The sequence below is a fragment of the Channa argus genome, chromosome 10 (assembly GCF_033026475.1).
Source record: "Channa argus isolate prfri chromosome 10, Channa argus male v1.0, whole genome shotgun sequence".
Taxonomy (NCBI): domain Eukaryota; kingdom Metazoa; phylum Chordata; class Actinopteri; order Anabantiformes; family Channidae; genus Channa; species Channa argus.
The window spans coordinates 25,400,220-25,421,992 of record NC_090206.1 but is presented as its reverse complement, the minus strand read 5'-3'; the positions used below and the strand labels follow the sequence as shown (position 1 = coordinate 25,421,992).

Genomic DNA, 21,773 nt, shown 5'->3' with positions numbered 1-21,773 from the left:
GTCTAAAAAGGATAAGTACAAAAATAACTGTGGTGTCTCCTCCTGACAGCACAAAGAGCGCACGCGCTGAGCGTCACAAATCTCACATTCAAAACGGTAAACGCACGTTCTTCTATTCGAAGTTTAGCAAGCGTCGCTCGTGGTGGTTCGTGGCCCCGCCCCACGCAATCTAGAAGTGACGAGACTCAAGATGGCAGCCGGACGTGCACCTTCCAGTGGAGTGTCTCTCGCGGGGTTTTGGACATACGTTGGCCGCCAAGCAAATCACCGAAACCCCCAAAAGCAGCCAGACACCGTCCTGGAGACAAATGACCTTAGTCCGAATGAGGTAAGACTCTGACAGCTGCTTTACTCTGGGTTCTCTGACAACATTGACTCATTGAGCTCCGGTTTTCTTAGGGAGGCACCTGTAGCTGTAGTTCGTGCCCCACAAAGACTCAAATGTTGTTTAAAAACGCCTGAGGTTCTTCTCTAGATCCCCCAGACACTAATCTAAGCGCCTGGACAATACAATACGAAATATGCAAAATATAAAAACAACAGTTTGTTTGTTTTTTTTTAATCAAAGTACTATTTCCCAATCAAAACAAAGATGGCGGCCCACCGAGCGTCAACCCGGGTAGAAATAATCCATCAAACACTTTCTTGTAGCCCTGTTAGTTTTAATGTTACTTTAAATCACTGAGTTCTGTCAAACCTGGGGATGAAAAATTCGTTCTGCCACTACTTTCAGAACCACCAGAAACTCCCCTGATTTAAATATCTGCCCTTTACTTTGTTGTTCTGGTAAAAACACGTCACGTTCTGACATTTACACACGTAAAAAAAATTATGGCATTTAAAATTTCTCAGAGTAACAGCAACAAGAAAATTTTGTCCCAATAAGCGTGAAACATGCATGTTTCATGTATGACAAAGAAAACCAGCAAATATATAATGTGTGTGTGTTACACATTAGTTTCACTCCAGGCTTACCTAACAGTAAAGGATTTTAATATTAATTAGGTTAATCACATTAGAAATCTTAAAAAGTTTGTCTTTGCCAAAATAAAGAAGTATCTTCTTTTAAATTCTTGTTTTTATGTATTTACGCATGAAGACGAGTTTTTCTCCTTATGTAGCTTCTGTACAGTAACGGCCGAAAGCTGAAAAAAAATCTGTGTTTCAATCTTTATTATTATTATTATTATTATTATTATTATTATTATGAGCTGTAAGTAGTATTTTTGTTCCCAGTTCAGTTCCTTGCTGTTGCCAAGAAAATCCAACCTTCTCATCACTGCTGGCTCAGCATTTTGTTAGTGAGTCTTTCATTTGGGATTAACAAGACTGTACAAGAGCAAAATCGCTGCTGGAAATTCAGAGCTGACAGATTAATGTGTGTGTTTTGTGTGGGCTGTTTTTGTCATTTCCAGAGGCCAACATTTTTCTTAAGGGGCTTTGAATGACAAAAGGCAGAAAAGTGTTTTTTTTGTTTTTGCATTTCTGTCCCATGAGGAAAAATTGCATTTACATGCTGAGGGAGAGAACAAGAGATTAGCTGTTTATTTCAGCTAAAGCTCAATATAACTGGGACACTGTAAATGCCAAGAATTGGTTGTGTAATACTGTGTGTGTCTATAGGTGTGTCTGTGGCTTCAATCTGATTTTTTTTTTTTTATTATTTTTTTCCCTGAAGGCAGGCAGGAAAAAATGCAGGCAAAATACAGTATATAGTGTATTTTGTGATTGATATATCTCCATTTTGTTTCTACTCAAAGTAACAAATATTAATATTTCTTTGATTAATATTTGGAAAGCTTGGACAATACAACAAATAAGACTCAAAGTTGTAAAACTATAGCGAGTGGACCTCAAACCCTTCTAGGGGGGTCCAGGGAAACATGTAGCAAGATTTAGTTGGCTACATCAATCTGGTGCACATTGGCAGCACAATTAAGAGGGAAGATTATGAAGAAATGTGTGCACTAGTAAAAATTAGTTAATGATATCACTAACAGCGATGTTAGTTTTTATTAATGTATGATTTGAGTTACTAAGACAGCATATAGTTTTAATAAATCTACTTTTAATAATGTTGTTTTTTTTTTTATTAATGTAGAAAGAAAAAAAATTAATTGAAACTCAATTATCCAGAACTTTAGAGTTTTTTTTTAATTTATTTTTTGGCCTTATTGCCCAGCTCTAGTTTACACATTTGGCAGTTGGTGTTAGTAACCCGGGCAGCTCGGCGGTGGATTGGTTAGTGCTGCCGACTCACAGTTTGGAGGTTGTGGCCTTTCTGTGCGGAGTTTGCATGTTCTCCCCCTGCTTGTGTGAGTTTCCTTTAGGTACTCTGGTTTCCTCCTACAGTCCAAAGACTTGCATGTCAGGGTAATTGGCGACTCTAAATTGCCTGTAGGTGCGAATCCCTCCGTGTTGGCCCTGAGACAGACTGGTGACCTGTCATTTGACAGTTCAGATACACTTCAGCTCCCCCACGAATCTGAACAGGATAAGCGGTTACAGATAATTGATGGATGTTTGTAACCTGTGACATGGCAGATGTTACTGCATCCATGCCCACATTTGAACTGGAAAACTCCCATCGCCCATCAGATCGTAGGTTTGGTTGGATTGTGTGTGTTTGTGTTGGTGTCTTGCGTTGCAGGGGTGGGACCCTCAGCTGCACTGGGACAAAGCCAGGAGAGAAAATCACAGACATTGGAACTGAAAATGACAGCAGGAGATGGAGGGGTTCTGGGACAAGTTGACAGAGGGAGGACAGAGGAGACTGATGGATGTAATTTGCTCTCGAGTGTCACGCTGGCATTAGTTTGAATTCCATCTTGCAAATTATACCTTTGCTATAGACTCAGCAGACAAAACCTTATTAATTTGTGCAGCCTGTAACCTCAACACTATTCTCCTATTAGTGGAGTTTCATATAAAGGAGTGAATGCATCATGCCTTTTACCACATGCAGCATGGTCACAGCCCATGCAGTCTTTGGGTTAGGCCTGAGTTGGATGTACAGTTTTATTTTCTGTGGATTCTGGATTCTATGTCCATTCTGGACTCTGGATTTCTTTGTGCCTGAATTGCAATATCAAAATAAATATCTACGATATGTCTTCGTCAGTCACAAAGAACAGAAACCGTAGACTAAGGTCAAGGTAAACTTTGGAGTAGAAGAACTCAAATTATTTGGGCCCACTGGGGCCAAACTTTTGAATTCTAGGACATAGCATTGCACATTTGTGTTGCACATCAACAGCTTCTATTAAGCATCTTAGGAAATGAACATATCAGATGTCATGGACGAGTCACCCAGCCTCCCTTATGTTGTCAGAATGTACAGTAGGTCAGTGCTTTAGTTGATCTTTGGCCTTTTTAAAAGAAATTATTCATTTATTTTTGTCATTGTGATCATTTGTTCGATTTGGCACGGTTTTTACACCGGATGCCCTTCCTGACTTCTACCGGGCTTGGGACTGGCACTGCATGGCTGGGGATGAGGATGGGCTGTTGAGGGTCCAGTGTCTTGCCCAGGGACAAGTCGGGAGGAGCGGGGTTTGAGCCCTATGGTCGGTAGGCAGCCACTCTACCAACTCAGCCACTGCTGCCCCCAGTTGATTTTTGGCCTCCTCTTTAAATATAAATGAGATTCTCAATTTGATGTTTTCTAAAGGGCTACTTTAGAGGCTCTTCCTGTTACAGACATATGGTGGCAATGGTAGTACAGTTGAATACAGCAAATAGAATAATAGAAAATGTGGTTAAATTAACATTTGTATTATTTACATTTGAGTGAAATAACAGTTGTTATATATTCTTTTGCAGAGTTTCTTGGATACTGAACTCAAGTGGACAACCAGCTTCAACATAAGCAGCAGGTAACAGTGCTTCATGGTCATGTTGTTGAAGGCTGCCACCTAGTGGACACTTAACAGCATCAGCAGCAGGTTCAGGCAAAGCACACAACAAACACAGTAGAAATGCAGGCTGTCTGCTGGCTGCTGATAAGTGCCTGACTCTCTGAAGCCTGGTTCTTTCCATCTGGCTCAGTTACAACATGAAACAAAGTCTGTATGTGGAAACTTTTCATTATCTTTATGCAGCTGTTGACGTGTGACAGGCCGTCACAAGTCCTGTGTGAGTCTGAGAAGATGAAATTCAGGAAACGTAGCAGGACCACTGATGTGTTTAAAGGCTTTTATTTATGTACAATAAGACACGTGCGGCTCTCCACCATCAGAAGGACAGTTGATATTTACATGACACAAAAACTATTCAAAATATATCTCTATGGTACGCAAATACATTTCTCCCAAAGGTTTTAAATTGGCATCTCATTATAAAAAGAGAAATTTGGAGCCAACAGTGCTGGCTCCAGTATCTTTTAAAGAAAATCAATAATTACATGTCATAAAAAAATATTTTCTGTTGGAAAAAAAAATGCAAGAAAATGTATATAATTCTTTTTATACACTGCTCATTTAAGAATGAGCCTTCGTGTTAGCATTATTTAGATATAAATGCTTTGCAACATGTCTGATTTAGAGTGAAGTAACTTTTTAACACTTATGGGGAAAATTACAATGAACCTGTAAAACTCAACTTTCTTAATATAAGAACAACACTAATTTGTTCAAATAGACAATAAGACCTATTGTGCACATCAATGTGCAGTGGCATCAAGGGATGACTCATTTCAACTCTACACAATACTTCACAGTACGACATGTGCAGGTAATGTAGTGCAAAAATTGGTTTAAATTCAAGATGAATAAAATTAAAGTTATTTACATGCTATGATTAAATGTAAAATAATTTCAAATTGCTACGTTTAATTACATGCACGTTACAAAACACCCAAAGCTGGCTGAAACTGAAAAGCACAAAGCAACAAACAAATGTTAGGCACAGTTTTGTTAGAAATTACACATCCTTAAATTATTTTCAGCGTGATTCACATTTTTCCATCTTGCTGAGATAAAAGTGCATAGCTCCCTTTTTACTGAAATGGTTGTGCAAACACCCGATGGTGACTAAAAGCACTGTATTTGCAGACTAAGCAAAACCGACCTGATTTTTAGATCACATTATTTGTTCTTTACATTATCAGATTTAGTCACTGCTGACATTTTACCATCAATCACCAAATCAGTGCCAACAGTTTAATATGTGTAATAACATCATATTATGTCTTTTCCCCTCAGATTCCCACAGAAGAACAATGGTTTGTCCCACAAAGAAGCAGCAGGTGTACAAGTGTTTCACTGACCAGGTAAAGTCCTGTTACAGGGCAGACTGATCCCTGTATCCTCATCTCTTTGGTAAATTGGCATCAAAACAAACATTAAAACTGATCCACTTAAATCATGAGGAGGCTGACACCAGAATCATCCATATGTCCCTTTTACTTTCACTTTGAGTAATTACGATTAGCAAACAAATCCAGACACAGTTAACAGTAGGACATTAGCAAAGTATAGTTCATCTTGTAAATTATTTAACCTCCCTTTAAATGTAATTTCTGTGTTTTCTTTTCTAGTTCTGTGTTCAAGTTTTAGCATGAAATCACTTAGCGATAACTCACCAGATACAGTTCAGACCACGAGTATTCAGTGTTTAGGACTGTTTAGGAGTGTTCAGTCCTAAATGTTTCATTTTTGTTTAATTGGAAGTAAATGTCACATTAAATAACTGAGATCTATTCCAATTAGCACAGTTTCTAGTGCTATTCTAGTCCAGTTTAGCAGTGAAAGGTAATTGCACACGATATCCCTAACAAATAACATGCATCATTTACACCCATAAGGCATAACATTACCTGCTCTGGGTGGCTTTTGTCTTTAGTCTAGGTTTTAGCACGTGGAATCAAATAGAAATCTGGTGACTGACTTGGGATGTTTCACCTCTCTACCCTGAAACGCTCTCTGGGCTCTTTGGGTGGATGCTTAGGAATGTTGTCCAGCTGAATTACAAAATATCATCCAGTGCTTGTAATGCATTTGATTACTGATACTGCTGCATTCATTTTCTGTCAGCAGCGACATCAACATCACTTCGATGGGTGGATTTTATCAGCCCATAGTACCTACAGCTCTTTTGCTAACTGCAACCTCACCTTTGTTTTTGAGGTTTGCTGAGCTGGAGCCAAGTCCTCTGTAGAGCATTCTTCACCTACCGGACAGTCGTAAAGAGGTTGTTTTTCTGCTCTAAACAACAGCTCTTCAGTCTACAAGGTAATTTGCCATTTCCTAGTTTTTAATGAGTTCTAAACAAACCCATCTTCTGACTTTGGAAAACCAGCTTCATCTTGGTATTTTTCAGGCCTCAGTCTTTTTCACTTGCATGGCTCCACTCATCCCCTCAAAAACTTCACCTCAGCCTGAATGGCAACTCTGAGCTGTGTGAGCTTTTTTGGGAATAAACTAATGGGAATAAACAGCTGCCTGAGACACATTTAATAGCAAAGTGTCCAATTACTGTTTACTCACAGTTTCATTTTGATGTAAGAATAGTTGATGCTGATAAGTGGCACTTGAATGTAGTAACAGTTATTAAGTGCTTTAGAACATTCAGTTTGACAAAATGTCCAAATACTTACGGTCTGGATTGTAAGAGTGCAGCGCTCAGGCAGGGTTCTGCACAGGAGCACAAGGATGATTTTGGTTTTGGAATTCTTAAGGATTTGGATGTTGTTCTGATGAAATGGTAATTAAAAACATCTCTGATCAGAAGAGATCACCAGTAGATATGATAATTAGTCCCTTTGTAGAATGGCATTCAGTGCAGGTTTGCGTCAGCTGCACAGTGGTTTATTGTCTTGGAATAAAAAAACAGGTGTGTGTGGTTCACACAGACCAGGTGAGCTTTGCCAAATAATTGAAAATCATTCCTTTACCACAAAAATGTCTTTGTCTTGGAAACCCCTGAAGAACTGCAGGGAGAGTTCGTAGGTCAGGAACATGGTAGCACACATCGGGAACCCTCGAATAGCATTGACTGACGTGCCGCGGAAGAAAATCTGCACATTTAAAAAACAAAAACACAGTTTTAATGAGTTGCCTTCTTTCAAGTTGACAAAATTCTTTCCACAGCACATATTTGACTTACTAAAAATTCCTCCCTCAAAGAGAATTAAAGAGCCCCAATAAACAATGATGGTGAATCAGCAAAGACTATATAACAGGATCCTGAAACTGGTGCTTCTACTTAGTATTCAAGTTCCACGTGCAGTCTTTTTCAGTCAACAATTGTCATTTAGAAACTGGAGAACTGTTTTTGGACAATCAAATATGGACAGCGAAGAAATGAGTCATTAGATGTAACTTGATGCCTTTTACATGGAAATATGGATTTAAAACAGTTGTGTGGAGTTTGCTCTGACCAATGTAAACAAAACAAAAAAAACCAACCTGTAGTTATACATTGAAAAGGTCACTAAGTCATTAGATTGTGTTTTGTTTAATGCATGAACAGAAATCTGAGAACAGGCTGTGTGGAAAGGGACTAGAGCCAATGACTTTCTGATATCAAAATTCCAGGAAGTCACTGTCTGTTTCTACAGTTTCTGCACGTATGTCCCCATAAAACACACCTTGTGGTTTTTAGGCGTATTTGTTACTGCTTGTTTACAGATCAAACAAACTAAATACAAGAAAGAGACAAAGTTTTGAACTTTGGACAGAGCCTTCTCCCATTATTCCACTTTTTACACTCATGAAACAATAAAGTTCTATTTTGTTTTTCTACTTTCTTCCTCACCCTTTGCCCCTTTTTAAATAAGAGGATTTCATTGATTAATATTGATATTTTGCAAGTTTGAAACTACATTAAGGGTAAAGAGGGTCTCAGTGTTTAACAAACCAGTATGTGTGTTTTACTGTGGAGGACACTGTCCTATATTAACCTGACTCATTGATCTGTGACCATGAAGTCACGAGCTACTTTCTCAGAACACCACTGACCTGCTGTCATTGACTGTTTTCCAAAACGGAGTCACTGACGATTTTCTATGTTGGAAGCCTGATAGTTTGTCTGCAGTTTGTAACCTTTGACTTGGTCAACATTATGAATGCTGACATCTGGGTGTTATGTGTGTTTGGCAGCAGATCTGTTATGGATTTTAACGCAGGAAGGCAGCTTGGTTGAAACTGCTCACCTAACCTGACCTTCACTGAAGCTCTGCAAGGCAATCAAATGTTTTTTTTTTATTCTTTAATATACAAGCTAAAATAAAACAGATGGAGGTGCCAGACAGGCAACAATAGAACTAACAGCTGAACTGAAACTGAAACATTACTTCTCATGGCACTTTTTCCCCTGACTTACTTCTTTTTCTTTAGTGATTTGTGAGATGCTTTCCAAAACAGCTTTCAAGTGACACACAGATAAACAGATTCAAAATCACTGCATGATTTCAATGGGTGCTACGTACATGTTTTGTCTGTAATTCATTATCTGTAATGTACAAATTGTTTAGTTTTTTTCTCACCTAAGTTGCCCCCAGCCCCGAAGTCCTATATTAAACACCAAGCTAATAAAAGGATCTGAAACTTGAAGGACGCGTTCACTGATATTGAACTTGCTTCTTTTGGTTCTAGTTTGAGTAGTGCATTTAAATGACGGCCATTTAAAGTTCACTGTAGCTTCCCTGCATTGAAATTCCTCACTACAAACTCCATAATGTGAGCAATAAGATGACATAACCTTCAATGAAGTACTGTCCAAGTGATGTCATCTGGAGGCATTTTCAGCTAGAAGTAATCATGGGTAACCTGCTTTTCCAGAGCTCCTCCAGATGACATCATCTGAACTCCTGATGAAAAACGCCTCCCTGTGATGTCATCTGGAGGAGTCAGAGGGAAGTTTGAAAACATTAATGTACATTGTAAACTGAAGCCATAGAAAGCAAGTTGAAAATTGGTGAAGTTGCCCTTCATCTAATAAGTGAAGTAATTACTGTAGTTTTCATTTGTGCTACTTGTGTTAATGGCCCTAAAAGCATTAACTTTATTAATTGTGTTCTACACACTCATACATACACACTTTACATTCCAACAGCTGTCAAAGCCACATCCTGCTGTGACATCACTGATTGGGACATACAACCTACAGAAAGCACAGCAGTTGTAGTTTTAGGCCCTAAATGAGTCCGTGGATTGTGTGTAATGTTGTTCCCACTGACTTTCTTCTTCACTTACTCAACTTTTTGCACAATGACCTACATTTGAACTCTGAGCAATAACCCGAAGATACAGTCAACTTCCACAAATGTTACTGATGCTGAATCTTAAGCTTCAGTTTTAATTTCATTTATACTGTTTGTGTAAACTGTAGAGTCAGCGGTTTACACCCCCAGTAACATTTCAGAGTGTTCCTGGGCAAAACTCTGAACCCCCAGACCGCCCAACCCAGCCATTAATGGCTGTACAAGAGTCCTAGTCCCGAACCCAGTAACAATTGGGTTGCATCTGACATGAAAAAAAATAAAAAAACTGTGTCAAATCAGCATGTGACTCATGTTAAAGGTTTTTGCTTACAAAGATCTAAAAACAGACGATGTAAAGGGGCTTAAAGCAATTTTGTGATACTTCCCTTAAAATAAAAAATCCCAACTGGAAATTCTCTTTCTTTCAGTAGGTTGGAGTCTGTGTTTTGACTTTCTATCATGAAAAGCATCATCACCACAGAAGGTCAGTAGAGAAGTGCTGTCCTACCATTTCCTTTTTAGCCAAACCAACCATATGACAGGCTTCGCTCACCTGTACTCCCTCTGTCTTGTAGCTGTGGATGATGCAGTGCAAGATTCCCTTGTACTTCCTCTGCAACTGTGTGTCGGCCTGCATTCGACTCTTCACCACATCAGCCGGCGTGGCCGTGACCCAGGAAAGGGAGCCTGAAGTAGAGAACAACCTTTGTCTCTGACTCAGCTTTAAATGTTGATAACAGGAACTACTGTCAGGGTTACAGGTTTAATTCCCAGCAGGAGGTAATGGTGCATTCAGATCATACAGATCACCACTGGCTCACACACTGTCGGTCAGGAAAGTCTTGCTACACTGGATCTTTGTGGATGTAAAATGTCAAACGTGTAGGTGTTTTTCCAACAGGTGTCAAAGCCACATCCTGCTGTGACATCACTGATTGGGACATACAACCTACAGAAAGCACAGCAGTTGTAGTTTTAGGCCCTAAATGAGTCCGTGGATTGTGTGTAATGTTGTTCCCACTGCCTTTCTTCTTCACTTACTCAACTTTTTGCACAATGACCTACATTTGAACTCTGAGCAATAACCCGAAGATACAGTCAACTTCCACAAATGTTACCGATGCTGAATCTTAAGCTTCAGTTTTAATTTCATTTATACTGTTCGTGTAAACTGTAGAGTCAGCGGTTCATACCCCGACTCCCCCAGCAACATTTCAGAGTGTTCCTGGGCAAAACTCTGAACCCCCAGACCGCCCAACCCAGCCATTAATGGCTGTACAAGAGTCCTAGTCCCAAACCCAGTAACAATTGGGTTGCATCTGACATGAAAAAAAAAAACTACTGTGTCAAGTCAGCATGTGATCTACTGTGGAGACCCCGAGCTTAGAGGATAAGCTAAAGGGTTTCTTATGTCGGGTCATGTCTTTATCTGAGCCGTAGATAATGAACACACCGCACAAACATGCAGGTACAAGCCAAATTTCACTGCCTCGCTCCATTGATGTACATGTCACAATAAATCCCTCGGTTTAGAGTAGTCACATTCACACGTTACATATTTATCTATATGAATCGCATTTTTTTGCGGTTATATAATCTTAAGAGCTGACACTGTCAGATTAATCCTGCAGTTAATAAACAGAGGTTGTGACATTTCACCTGCCAATCCTCCAGCAAGCCAAATGGAACCAGGATGAGGGCTGGATGAGGCGTCTGGCTTCAGCAGGTCACATAATATGGTGTAAGGGATGAAGTAGAGCGTGTATCCAGGAATGTCCCTCAGCATCATGGCCCCGGCCCCCCTGTACAGGCCCTGGAGGCCCTCTGTCTGTAGAATGGTGCTGATGCAGTGGATGGGCCCTCGGTAGAGTCTCTGGCCAGGAATCTCAACGGAGCGCAGAGGGATGTTGGCATTTGAAATGCTGCCAGCAAGGTGCAAGTTTTCTGTGAAAAAAGTTAACACGTATGGGAGTTTGGTAGAAAAGCTAAGTTTGGATGTTTTGTGTGTCTGTGGGTGTAGAGGCTGGTCTTCTAATTCTAAAGGACTGAAATAACAATGAACCACTGCTTTTTTACTTTACAATGCTAAGCAAAGCTGCAAAGTGATTGTCTGACAGTAAGATGCCTTGCTGTGTTTACTGAAGCAGAAAGTAAAGCACCACCGCAGGCTCCATAAATGTGATGGCTTTAAAAAAAAACAAACAAAAACAAAAACGCACTATTGGTCCTTCTCAGCATCATCAACAGATATTTGCTCTGGTTAAAAGTTAAAATGAATAATAAAAAACAAACAGCATACAATCAAATAATTTAGATAAAGAAAAAAAAACTTTCTGATACTTTGCACCACGATAAAATGGTCCATATGGATTAAAGGTCAAAGTGTCTTTGATGAGTTCATAAAACAAGGGTTGTCATATGATGACAGGTGTAAAGGATGAGAGCTTGAAGGACACACTAAAGAAATAAAATGATAAAGGTTTAATGTAACGTGTTTATCTGTTTAAGGTTATTATTTTGTATTTTTTTCCCAAGCAAACGCTTCAGAACTTGATGTTCTCAGAGTTAACAGTACCAATAGCTGGAAATGATTCCAAATCAATGTCAGACCATTTGGGGTGTTTGTTCTGTCTCATCCCTGCTTCTGGATGAAGTGTCAGTGTGACATCTGGCTTTTGAGGACTATGATCTGTCCCATGAAGACAGAGCTTGATGGGAACTCTAATAACATGGGGGCACAGATTTTTCTCTTTGATAGCATTCTTACTTATTTTATGGCATTTTTCTATTTCTTCTTTTGCACAGTCAACATGACATAGCTGGATGTGGACTGCACTGTTTACTTGTGTAATGTCCCAGAATGGCAAAGAAAACAGTACCAGCTTTGTTCCCCTGTCCGCTGCCAAATTAAAACAAAACATCCCAAGCCTGAAGACAAACCATGACTTACCTGATAAAACAGCCTGCGTCTGCATTTGCAGTCTGATCTTGACCAGATCCACTGGGGATCCAATGCCCACTGACACCAGGCCAGTCAGCATGCTGGCCACGGTCAGGTCCAGCATGCCACACGGATGCCATGCGTCGCCATAACGATACTGGCTTATGAGTCTCTGAGAGTTGCTGAAAAAGCCAAACACCACTGAGTTGTAGAAGGTGATGGTGGCCAGTGGGAACGACAAGCCCTTAAAGAACCCCAGTGCCTGAAAAGCAGGAGGAGAGGAAGAATTAATGGAAAAACAAACAGAGTAGAAGTATCAGAACAGAAATCCTTGGACTGAACAGCAGAAAGGCTGAACTCAAGGAGTTCACTTTTGTGAGACTGCGCCAAAAATGCACAGAATGAAAAATGAGAAGTTGCTGCCAAATATTTTATCTTTGTCTCCTTCCAAGCTGAGAGACCCAAGCTGAAACAAACACAGCTGCACACGGCCTGAAGAAACCATCTGAGCCCTGAGAGAAGCAGATTTGAGGTTTCTGACAGGGAATCTAGAGCTGACGCTATTAGAATATAACAGATATATTAACGCTTTTCTTAATGTTCCACAAAAAGCTGCAGCTAAATCAGACCTGCTCCGCAACTCAGTTACATTCAGTCGTGTCCTGTTTTGTTTTGCAAGGAAAACTTTTGAGTTTGGTTAAGACGGAGTCATAGAAACACAGGCCGCACAGAGCAGCTCAATCTACTGAGACACAGGAAAGGACAATTATAAAAATCAAAGCACTGTAAAAAACACAGGAAGCTACAGATATCATCACATTAAATCAGTGCTTATATGCTATTTGCTTATTTTAACACTCAAGTGAAACAGTCTTCAGTCTCTGCAAACTGACTTCAACAAGATCTACTGTTTGTGTGACTCCACCAACCAATCAAGTTGCAGTTTACACATTTGTTTACCTCTTGGTCACAGATGTAATAAAGATGTAAAGTGATGACCTGAGGTCAATAGGTAGGGTTTTTTTGACCTGGTCCTTGTAATCAAAGTATAAGAATCAAAGCCTTTGCAGTCTGGATGGTTACCGTTTCTTTCCTGTAGATGGTGAGGATGCAGTGTAGCATGTTCTTGTAGCCTTTTCCCGCTTGGAGCCGCGTCTACAACAGAGATAGCAGAGAGTGTCACACACCTTTTGAAATTTTGGATAAACAAGACAACAGTTGTATTGCAAACATGACATTTTAAACATAAGCGTAAGATTTCAAAAACCCGTTTACTTTGGTCAAAAGCTAAAACCCAGTAACTTTTAAAAAAGTGAATAGAAATAGGCTCCAAAATGTGTTATTGAGCAGAGCTGCTGTTGATGCCTCCTGTGACGTCAGACTGGCAGCACAGGCAGCAGTGCAGTGAGGCTCAGACTAATATCCAAAAGCTGTGCTGAGTTTAGCAGAGTAAAGCAGATGATGCAAGAAAAGAGTGGAGCAGCAATTTACCTTGGGATGTTAAATCTAACAATCAGGAACTTAGCTTGAAATAATCAAATTAGAATAAACTGCTCTGTCCCCTGTAGCTAGTTTTTACATTTTCAGTGTGGGTTGGTCTCATTTATGATGCACAACAATAAAAAAAAAAGTATGTGCCACAAAGTCCATTCAAAGGAGGAGTCTTTATAAACTGTAGATTTATGTTCTTTTATAGAACCTTCCAACTATAATCAGCACAGGACAGTTATAAAGTTTGCCAGTGTGGTGATAAAATCTTAAATACCTTCACTGTGTCCAGTGGATGGCCCACGACCACACTGGAGGCTCCTGCAGCCAAAAGAGAAAGAAAAACTGACACAGGAGTCTGAATGCACAAAATACCAAAGGAGGGAGGAAAAAATAAGTGATGCCATGGAAGAATGTGGGGAGAAGAAAAATTCACAAAAGTGGGAAAAATAATTGACCAGAAACCTTTTGAATCACTTTGTCTTTGAACCAAATAACACACACACACACACACACACACACGTACGTGGCTGGCTGATTAAAAAACAATGTCATTTCTGAGGTAACACTTGGACTCCCTCCCTCAATGAGGACATGAGTGGTCAAACTGAAGTAACATGATGAGGCCCAGGGGCAAAAACATGAGCCTCTGTCTTTTATAACCCTGGTCCTCCTGCTCTCTGTGCATTGTGTGCTCAGCTCCTCCAAACACAATAAAGTGCCGTATGTTACCTAGAGAAGCAGCTAAACCCCCCTGTGGTGTCACTCGGGTTTCAGGACTAGCAGCAAAATAAAAAGACATTAAGTAATGACACATAAGTGACTTTAATCCCAAGTGGGTTTTGATGATTTTTATTTACTTTTCTGAGACCGTTCACCTCAGCTATCGATATACGTGAACACGAGGCTGCTGCCTACTTTACTAACCCAGTTTGATAAGTTACGTAAGGTGGAACTGAGGCCCGAATTGAATTATCCACATTTATCAAACGGGAAACACATGCATACTATTTATTTTATTAAGTTCCACATTTTCCACTTTAATTTGTTACTTTAGGTGTAGTTTTCAAGTAATTCTAATGGAACGAGAAACATCTATTGTTTTTATTTTTTTTTAAATTGGGTCTTTAACAAATGCCATTTAATGTTTCTGTGGGATGGACACATGAGGACATTGTCTGTAGTACACACGTCTTCTTGTCACTTTCCAGCAGTTTGTGATACTTTTCTGGTGTCTTTGTGGTCAACAGGAAATGTTAACACTGTACGCACACACACACACACACACACGCTTGAGGCCCAAAAATCAAATCTCAGTGACTAATAGTTTTAGTGTCTATGATTTAAGGTGGTCCCTCAGTCAAACCAAGGTCCTGGGGTGTGGCAGGGTCATTGGGTCAAAAGCAGCATTTCATGGTTGGTTGCTGTGCATATTTTGTGCCATTTTAATGAAAAAAGCAACAACAAAATTTAAAAAGCTGTTGTCAGCAGACTGTCTGCTGGGAAATCAAATATGGTCAATTTGAAGTATTGAATTTTCCCTTTTATAGTTTGTTTTTATTGATTTGCTTTAGGTTTGGTTTCCAGCCTTAACCTTTAGGCACCATTCATCACATGTGCTCTTTATTTTATTTAAATGACTAACTCCAGTAAATACTTTTTTTAGTGTGTTGGTTTACAGTGATCTTTATTTTACTCTTTGTTTCCTCCTCACTGTCTGAAATTCAGCCTCTTTTTCCATTTATGTTGTTACACCTGTAAAGAGCTTCAATGAGCTGATGCTTCACTGATTCACTGAAGTTTAAACCAGGTGTATCAGTCCTGGATGATGTCTCAGAGAAGTTGAGCCCTACCTTTCTCTTCCTGCAGCTATTAGGTCACTGTGCCCCTGCAGGCCAGGCTTGTTCCTGCACAGACGTTTTCTCATTAGAATTAAACTTTGTGCTGCAACGAAACATCTCTGAACAAAACTCAACGCTTTCAGCCATTTATTTTAAATCTGAGTGTTAATCATCAGTGTGGCAAAAATGACAAGGGTTGTATTTGTTTGAAGACCCTTCGTTGTTTGCACTAGATCCTCGTTTTTCCTGCAAACTGCAACTGTGTCTCTGCAGGGACGAGCCCACGGCATCACACGCAAAGCGGCTTCAATGCAAACAAATATGTCGTTAGGAAAATCCACCGAGTGCATGCACCCTCCGCCCTCCAGCCCCCTTTACAACCCCCACCACACACACGAAGCCATGAAAAACGAAAATCAGAGAGCATGTATTTAATAAAAAGCCCGGAGATTGATTAAAGTCGGTGTCGCTCACCGCCGATCCATCCTGCGATGAAATCATCCAAGCGAAAACTCTTTGAGGTTTGCATCTTCGACTCAGAGCTGCACAAACTTCGGCCGATGTCCTCTCATGAGTCAGTCACACACGGTAATAAGTCGCTCAGTAATTGCAGCCACAGTGATGAGGGAAAAAACAAGTGCGCCTCGGTCTTTAATGAGGAGACAAAAATGAAATGAAAAGAAAAGTGTGTGCTGTGATAAGAAAGCTGCACAACAAGCAGCCAATCAGAACAAAGCTTGAACTTGGGGGTTGGGGGGGGGAGGGGAGGGGAGGTTGTGCTCCTGTAGCCAACTACGGAAACAGAGTTATGGAAATGAGCCATGAGGTGGACGGCTGAAGAGAAAAACACCAGTCTGTTGCGCAAACAGCCGCGTTCCTCACTGACTCGTCCCACATCCGCAGTGTATTCTATAGTTTTTATAGTCACAAGGCGGCTGAGCCAGAGCCTCTGGGATGAGACAGCTCGTCTTTAGTCCTTTACACACAAACCAGTGGCTCACCACCAGTGAGTATGTATATCCTGAAGAAAGTATATCCATCACACTGGTGATGGATATACAGAGATGTAAAGTCACCATTCAACGACACACATTTCAAATCTGGGGGTCCCATGTTTGAATGATGTACATAAAAATAATCCAAGGAATTGAAATGAGAAGAGTGATTCCATCACTTTTCTGTAGTATTTTCTTAAAGTTGCCCAAATATTGAAACCTCACGTTTCACAAGTTTCAGCTAAATCAGGTGGTTTGCACTAAAAGCTGGGTTTTGCACAGTTGTCATGGAAATAAAAGCTCAAATGTCACCTTTAAAAGGCCTAAAAAGGCCGACGACAGCTGGGATATGACCCACTCATGACCCTGATCAGGTTAGACATAATGGATGGATGAGTTTTCTGTTCATGTTCATTTTCAATGTTAGGAACCAGCAGTTAATCAACCTCACAGCCATTTGACCTCGTTATTTCTCGTCCTTCATGTGACAAGGACTCACCAGGAACTTCGCTCTAAAGAGTCACAACCCCAAAAAGAACCATGGAAAAACCACTGATCCTTTAAAGGTTGCTCCAAGCCGCAGCCACCTGCATTAAAACCACAACAGGAACATAAAAGCATACAATCTTATTAGAAATCGAGGTATAATAAGAAAGATAAAGCAGTGGCTTTACACCGGTCTGTGGTGGAATGTGTTTAACGTAAAGTTTGAGCGTTAATGCCTGCGGGAAGATTTGTCCTGGGATTTTCCTGAGTATTAAGGAGAAAGTGCCAGTTCTAAGGTCAGTGCCTTGGCCAAAGGCAGCTGCAGCAGCAGGAGGGTTTGTGACAGTTCATTTAACATTTAATGCCTAAACTAGAGCACATAGAAAAAACCCATTAAAAAAAAATAAAAAATCAAGAGCAAACAAACAGAAAAAACCAATAAGCAGTGGTGGGGTTCAAACTCAGGACACGGTGACTGTGCTGCTGCTTTACTGAACGGTGGAGAAAAACATACCTACGAAAAATTACCAAATTATTAAAAGTCCTATTCAAGTTGAGATTCCTAAACTTTTAGACAAGCCACAAAGATGCCACAATCCATTGCACTTCAAGAGCAAACCAGTCATGATGACCTCTTATATTAAATCTAAACATGTCAAGTTGAGCCACTCAAGCAAGTTAAACTGATAAAAATGATAATACAAGGGAAACAATAATCCTCTATAAATCAAGAAACAAAACACATAGTTCTTAAAAATATTTAAGGCTTTGAAAGCAAGAACACAACTCAGGTTATCATAGTCGCACAAAGTCTCACAACCCACAACAATACACCTGAATAAAAAATGTGGGCCAGTAACTTATGCTGTTACAGTACAAACCACAATGGGCCAGAATCCATACCAATTTGCAAATTATAATAACAAAAAGACTTGGAAGAATACTACTAATATTGGAGTTCACAACCATTTTGGATCCGTTTCTGTTTGTTTGGCGACTGCACAGGATAAACAGAAATCAACGTACACTGTTGGCTGGAATGAAAATACAATGAACCAGCATCTGTTTTTAAGTGCAACAATGAAAACGAAGCAACACGAAAAATAATATTTATGCTGCATTTTTTTAAAGGGAAGCTAAAACCAAACTACTTAGTGATCAGTATGTAACGTCACAGTCTTGTGTATTATCCTAAATCAAAATGTCTGCTTCCGAGCTTTTATACAAGCAAAGTCTTTAATGTCGTCGTCATACGACAGCTGCTTGACCATCTCATGATTCATGCTCATTATTATGACCTAAGGTGGGTCTTGATGAGCTTCAGTTTTAAGAAGCTCCCATCTAATTGATAACATGGACTTCACCTATATTATTTTTTCTGTGGGCAGAAATAATAGCCATAAATAGCATAGTTTAAATGACACTTACTTTAGGTTTGTGATATTATGGTTCTTTTTAACAAAACAGAAGTATTACATCATGTAGGACTGGAGACAGGATTGTTCAAATTAACGAACTGTTGTCACAATAAATATTCTAATAAATGTGGCAAAGAGGGAGACGTGAGTCCGCAACAACCCACTGCCACAACAGTCCAAAATAATCATGTCAATCATGGCTAATATGGCTAATATGTATTAGTCCCATGACATAACTTAGTAGACCTCTGACAACCTGGGGCTGGTGTCGCTGACCTCAGTCCCACGGCAGGACAGAAAGAGATGTTTGTTTCATGAAGGAAACACTAAAGCTGCTTTTATGAGAAAACAAATCTTTGCCAGCTCACTCGTTTTATTGGACGCCAGCAGAGCTAACGAACGAACTTGCTAGAACTCGGCGTTCCCCCTCCCCCTCCCCTCACACCCGGCCTCACAAACAAATATCTTACCTTTACGCTTTGACAGTTTTTCTTTTCTTCTTTCTTGACGTTTTTCTTCCCCACTAGCATCATTTCTCTTTGATGCCCAACCGATGTTTGCCATTAATATCCTCACTAATGGGAACGATGGGTAGCTGTCAATCATTCCCATCGCACCTGCCGGCTGACGTCACTCCCTGTGCGACAGCACTGTCCAACGAGTTTGACGTAATTATGCCACAAGAACTCTAGCAACAGTTTATCATTGCAGCTTATTTTTTTATTTTTTTATATCCTACATTTAATGTTGACACATATAAGGGATTTAATAAACACACAAGAGAGCTGCAGCTGCAAAATAAGTCATTTTATGTCGCTTTGGGCCGATTTGCATTGACTACATTTAGCGAGAAGCGTCTACCCATTAGTGTTTCCCCCCCCCCTCAAATAATCTGCATTAAATCCCTTTTCCACTGGCTGACTTTCTTAGGGACAGTGCAGATAATCTAACCGGAACAGCCTTCAAATCCACAGAACTTGGATGTTAAAGGGATCCTCTCTATGTAAACAATCAGCAGTGATTGCTGATAACAGCAATTTGCCCTTTGTGGAAAATTAGCAGAGGAATACAAACAGGCCAAGTGTGACCTGCGACAGGTAGAGAAAAGAAGCTTCTCCTTTTCGTTTTATCTCCTCCAGAACATGTGAAAATGTGCTTTTGTTTTTCCCCTGCTAAGAGGCTCATTGGAAGAAATGTACACCTCATTTAATTACATATAGGTTTTCTGTCATTTGGCACCAACATATAGAGTTTGGTTGTGTTTCCCCTAAAAATGCTTCCTTCTTTCCTAAACTAAATGTAATGTCTCCATACTGCCAACAGTCCCAGCTCATGTTTAGTAAATAAGTGCATGTCCAAAACCTACCAAGTCTCATCAGTAACTGTAAGAATCTTTCTATTCACAGAAAAAAACACATTTGAATTTTGAATGAACCTAATTTCAGGAACCTGTTTCTTTAATGGCCACATTTTTGTTGTCTGGAAGAAAAGGAGTGGGAGGAAAGACAAACTGGCTTCAGCACTTGTGTGACCTTAAAAATAGGGTTTTTGGTCAGCACATACTGTATGTTTCTACATCTTCTGTCCAGTGGCCTAAACACAATGGTTTCTATTTCTACACACCCTAAATATAATGCACATTTGGATTCCTGCCTATATTGTGGACATGTACATATATTTATACTACTAGTGAGAATACAGACACATTCCACACATTTACAGTACAAAAACATGATGGCTGCTTTGGAGAGGAGCAGCAGCGAGAAGAAGAGATTCTTAGTTTTTTTATTTGTCTGAACAACATGAAAAAGTGAGTGTCAGGAATGTTGCAGTAAACTTTACCTCCATGTGTGAATCGAGCTTTTAGTTTATCTTTCTGGGACATGTTCAGTCTGTGGACACACGTTTTGGGCCTGCACACGGTCGTCCCTTATGAGAGAGGCCATGACGCTTATGACATGGATATTGATCCGCTGTGGCGACATTGAACTCACGGGATAAGCTGAGAGGACAAAAAAGAAAAAAAAGATCTACATATGAATACACAGCATGTGACATTGGGAGTGTGTTTGCTGATGATGCATCAATGACTACAGTGCTTCTTTCACTGTTCACAGCTAGCTGAGGTTAGATTAGTTGATAATAGACGCACAGCGCAGCTTGATACAACCAGTCTGTCACACACCTACTGGAAAGCAAGAGTTACAAAAAACATCTAAGTGGGAGAACGTGTAAGTTCAGTAAATTAGAATTTATTTCCAGGCTCCATTTTCCACTTTATGTTTCCTCGAACCGTTTTTTGATTCTGACATGTGTCTGTGGTGTGTCGTGATGCCGGTTACTGATTGGTCTGTGGAGACAGGTGTGGCTGGCTGACTGACTTACATGGAGCATGTGAGGCTGACTTTGCCCTCTCACAGAAAAAGCTAACAAACTATGGACTGTATCTGTCTTACAGAGACATCACGATTTTGAGCACTTCCTGCAAAACAGCACAGGATGGATGATGAATCATGAGAGACAGAGTTAACAAAATACAGGAATAAAATTGGTCAGGCAATGTTCAGACAGGTATGGAGAAATTCTGGTAATAAGGAACAGAGAACAGATGTGCAGGTGGATGTGGGGACAAGAAGACAGTGTGAGGACATCTGGTGGGTGGATGGAGAGTTGCGGAAGAAGTGGCAGTGTGGCAGCAGAGGCCGAGAGCCTACAACCATGTTATCAAGGCAGTGTCTTGTTGAGACGATGCTTGTTTGAATAATGTACAGCATATAGAGACGGGTGTGGGCACCATCTTATCATGAGCTGCAGTTTTGGTGGAAGTTTAAACCCACTAAAAAGCTGTACCACAGCTCAACTGTGCATGGACACATTAACCCCTCCCATCACGTCCTTTTCCACAGATGCTACTTATACATTTTATCCCCAATAAACTCTTCCTTCAGATCAGATTTAAGTGTGTGCTCACTGCTTGCGAACATACTGTCTCTGATGGGCAGAAATAAGCTCTTGACATTTTGTTTCTCGCTGTGTTCCGACGTGGGAGCTGCTCAGCACAGCCACAGTTTTCTGTGGACACATTGATTGAAAGTCTTTTACCTTCACTCATTTTCCTGCTTGATATTTGTTTTTACCTTTAGGCTGTCGCTGCCATTTTAGCTTGGTTTTTTGCTCCATTAGCTGGACTTTACAGCCCAATACTTCCGACTGAACTGTGTGGCTGATAACATTGGATAAGATGAAGTCATTTCTCAGAATTGTCTATGTGCCCTGATTTGATGTCATGTTAAATAACAACACAGACGTCCTGTTTTTCTGTCCTGTGTAAAGTGTACTGACCTGGAGAAATGTCTGAGCATGTACTGTCTGTTTTTGCACAGGAACACAAAATGCCTGGAT

The 21,773-nt window shown here is 40.2% G+C and overlaps 1 protein-coding gene and 1 long non-coding RNA gene across 9 annotated transcripts; one reads left to right on the top strand and one right to left on the bottom strand.

Moving 5' to 3' along the window:
- Positions 1-159: 159 nt before the first annotated feature.
- Positions 160-10,552, top strand: LOC137134370 (uncharacterized). 3 transcript variants are annotated; one of them, XR_010915428.1, is made up of 6 exons: positions 160-328; positions 3,823-3,875; positions 5,202-5,269; positions 6,126-6,230; positions 9,634-9,686; positions 9,778-10,552. It is a non-coding gene; the product is annotated as an uncharacterized lncRNA (long non-coding RNA). The 3 variants fall into 3 exon arrangements; XR_010915426.1 differs by having other exon boundaries at positions 9,631-9,686; XR_010915427.1 differs by having other exon boundaries at positions 6,036-6,230; positions 9,631-9,686.
- On the bottom strand, positions 4,181-16,123 carry slc25a48 (solute carrier family 25 member 48). 6 transcript variants are annotated; one of them, XR_010915425.1, is made up of 8 exons: positions 15,947-16,123; positions 13,909-13,952; positions 13,227-13,298; positions 12,153-12,405; positions 10,862-11,146; positions 9,756-9,889; positions 8,701-8,839; positions 6,877-7,015 (listed from the first exon to the last, which is right to left on the bottom strand). XR_010915425.1 is itself a non-coding variant. In XM_067519132.1 (8 exons), exons 1-7 carry the CDS (start codon positions 15,999-16,001, stop codon positions 8,798-8,800), a joined length of 885 nt encoding a protein of 294 aa, XP_067375233.1. In that variant the 5' UTR covers positions 16,002-16,123; the 3' UTR covers positions 6,983-7,015; positions 8,769-8,797. The 6 variants fall into 6 exon arrangements, 5 of the variants coding, with proteins under 5 accessions (XP_067375230.1, XP_067375232.1, XP_067375234.1 ...); XM_067519132.1 differs by having other exon boundaries at positions 6,983-7,015; positions 8,769-8,839; XM_067519129.1 differs by lacking the exon at positions 8,701-8,839 and having other exon boundaries at positions 4,181-7,015.
- Between the last annotated feature and the right edge of the window lie 5,650 nt (positions 16,124-21,773).

What these genes read in the sequence shown, in the direction of transcription:
- slc25a48 (XM_067519129.1), bottom strand. Translation starts at nt 16,001, where the DNA reads ATGCAAACCTCAAAGAGTTTTCGCTTGGATGATTTCATCGCAGGATGG. An exon ending in CATCGCAGGATGGATCGGCG is followed by an intron (nt 13,953 to 15,946) that starts GTGAGCGACACC and finishes TTTTGGCTGCAG; the next exon opens with GAGCCTCCAGTGTGGTCGTG. An exon ending in CCATCTACAGGAAAGAAACG is followed by an intron (nt 12,406 to 13,226) that starts GTAACCATCCAG and finishes CCTGCTTTTCAG; the next exon opens with GCACTGGGGTTCTTTAAGGG.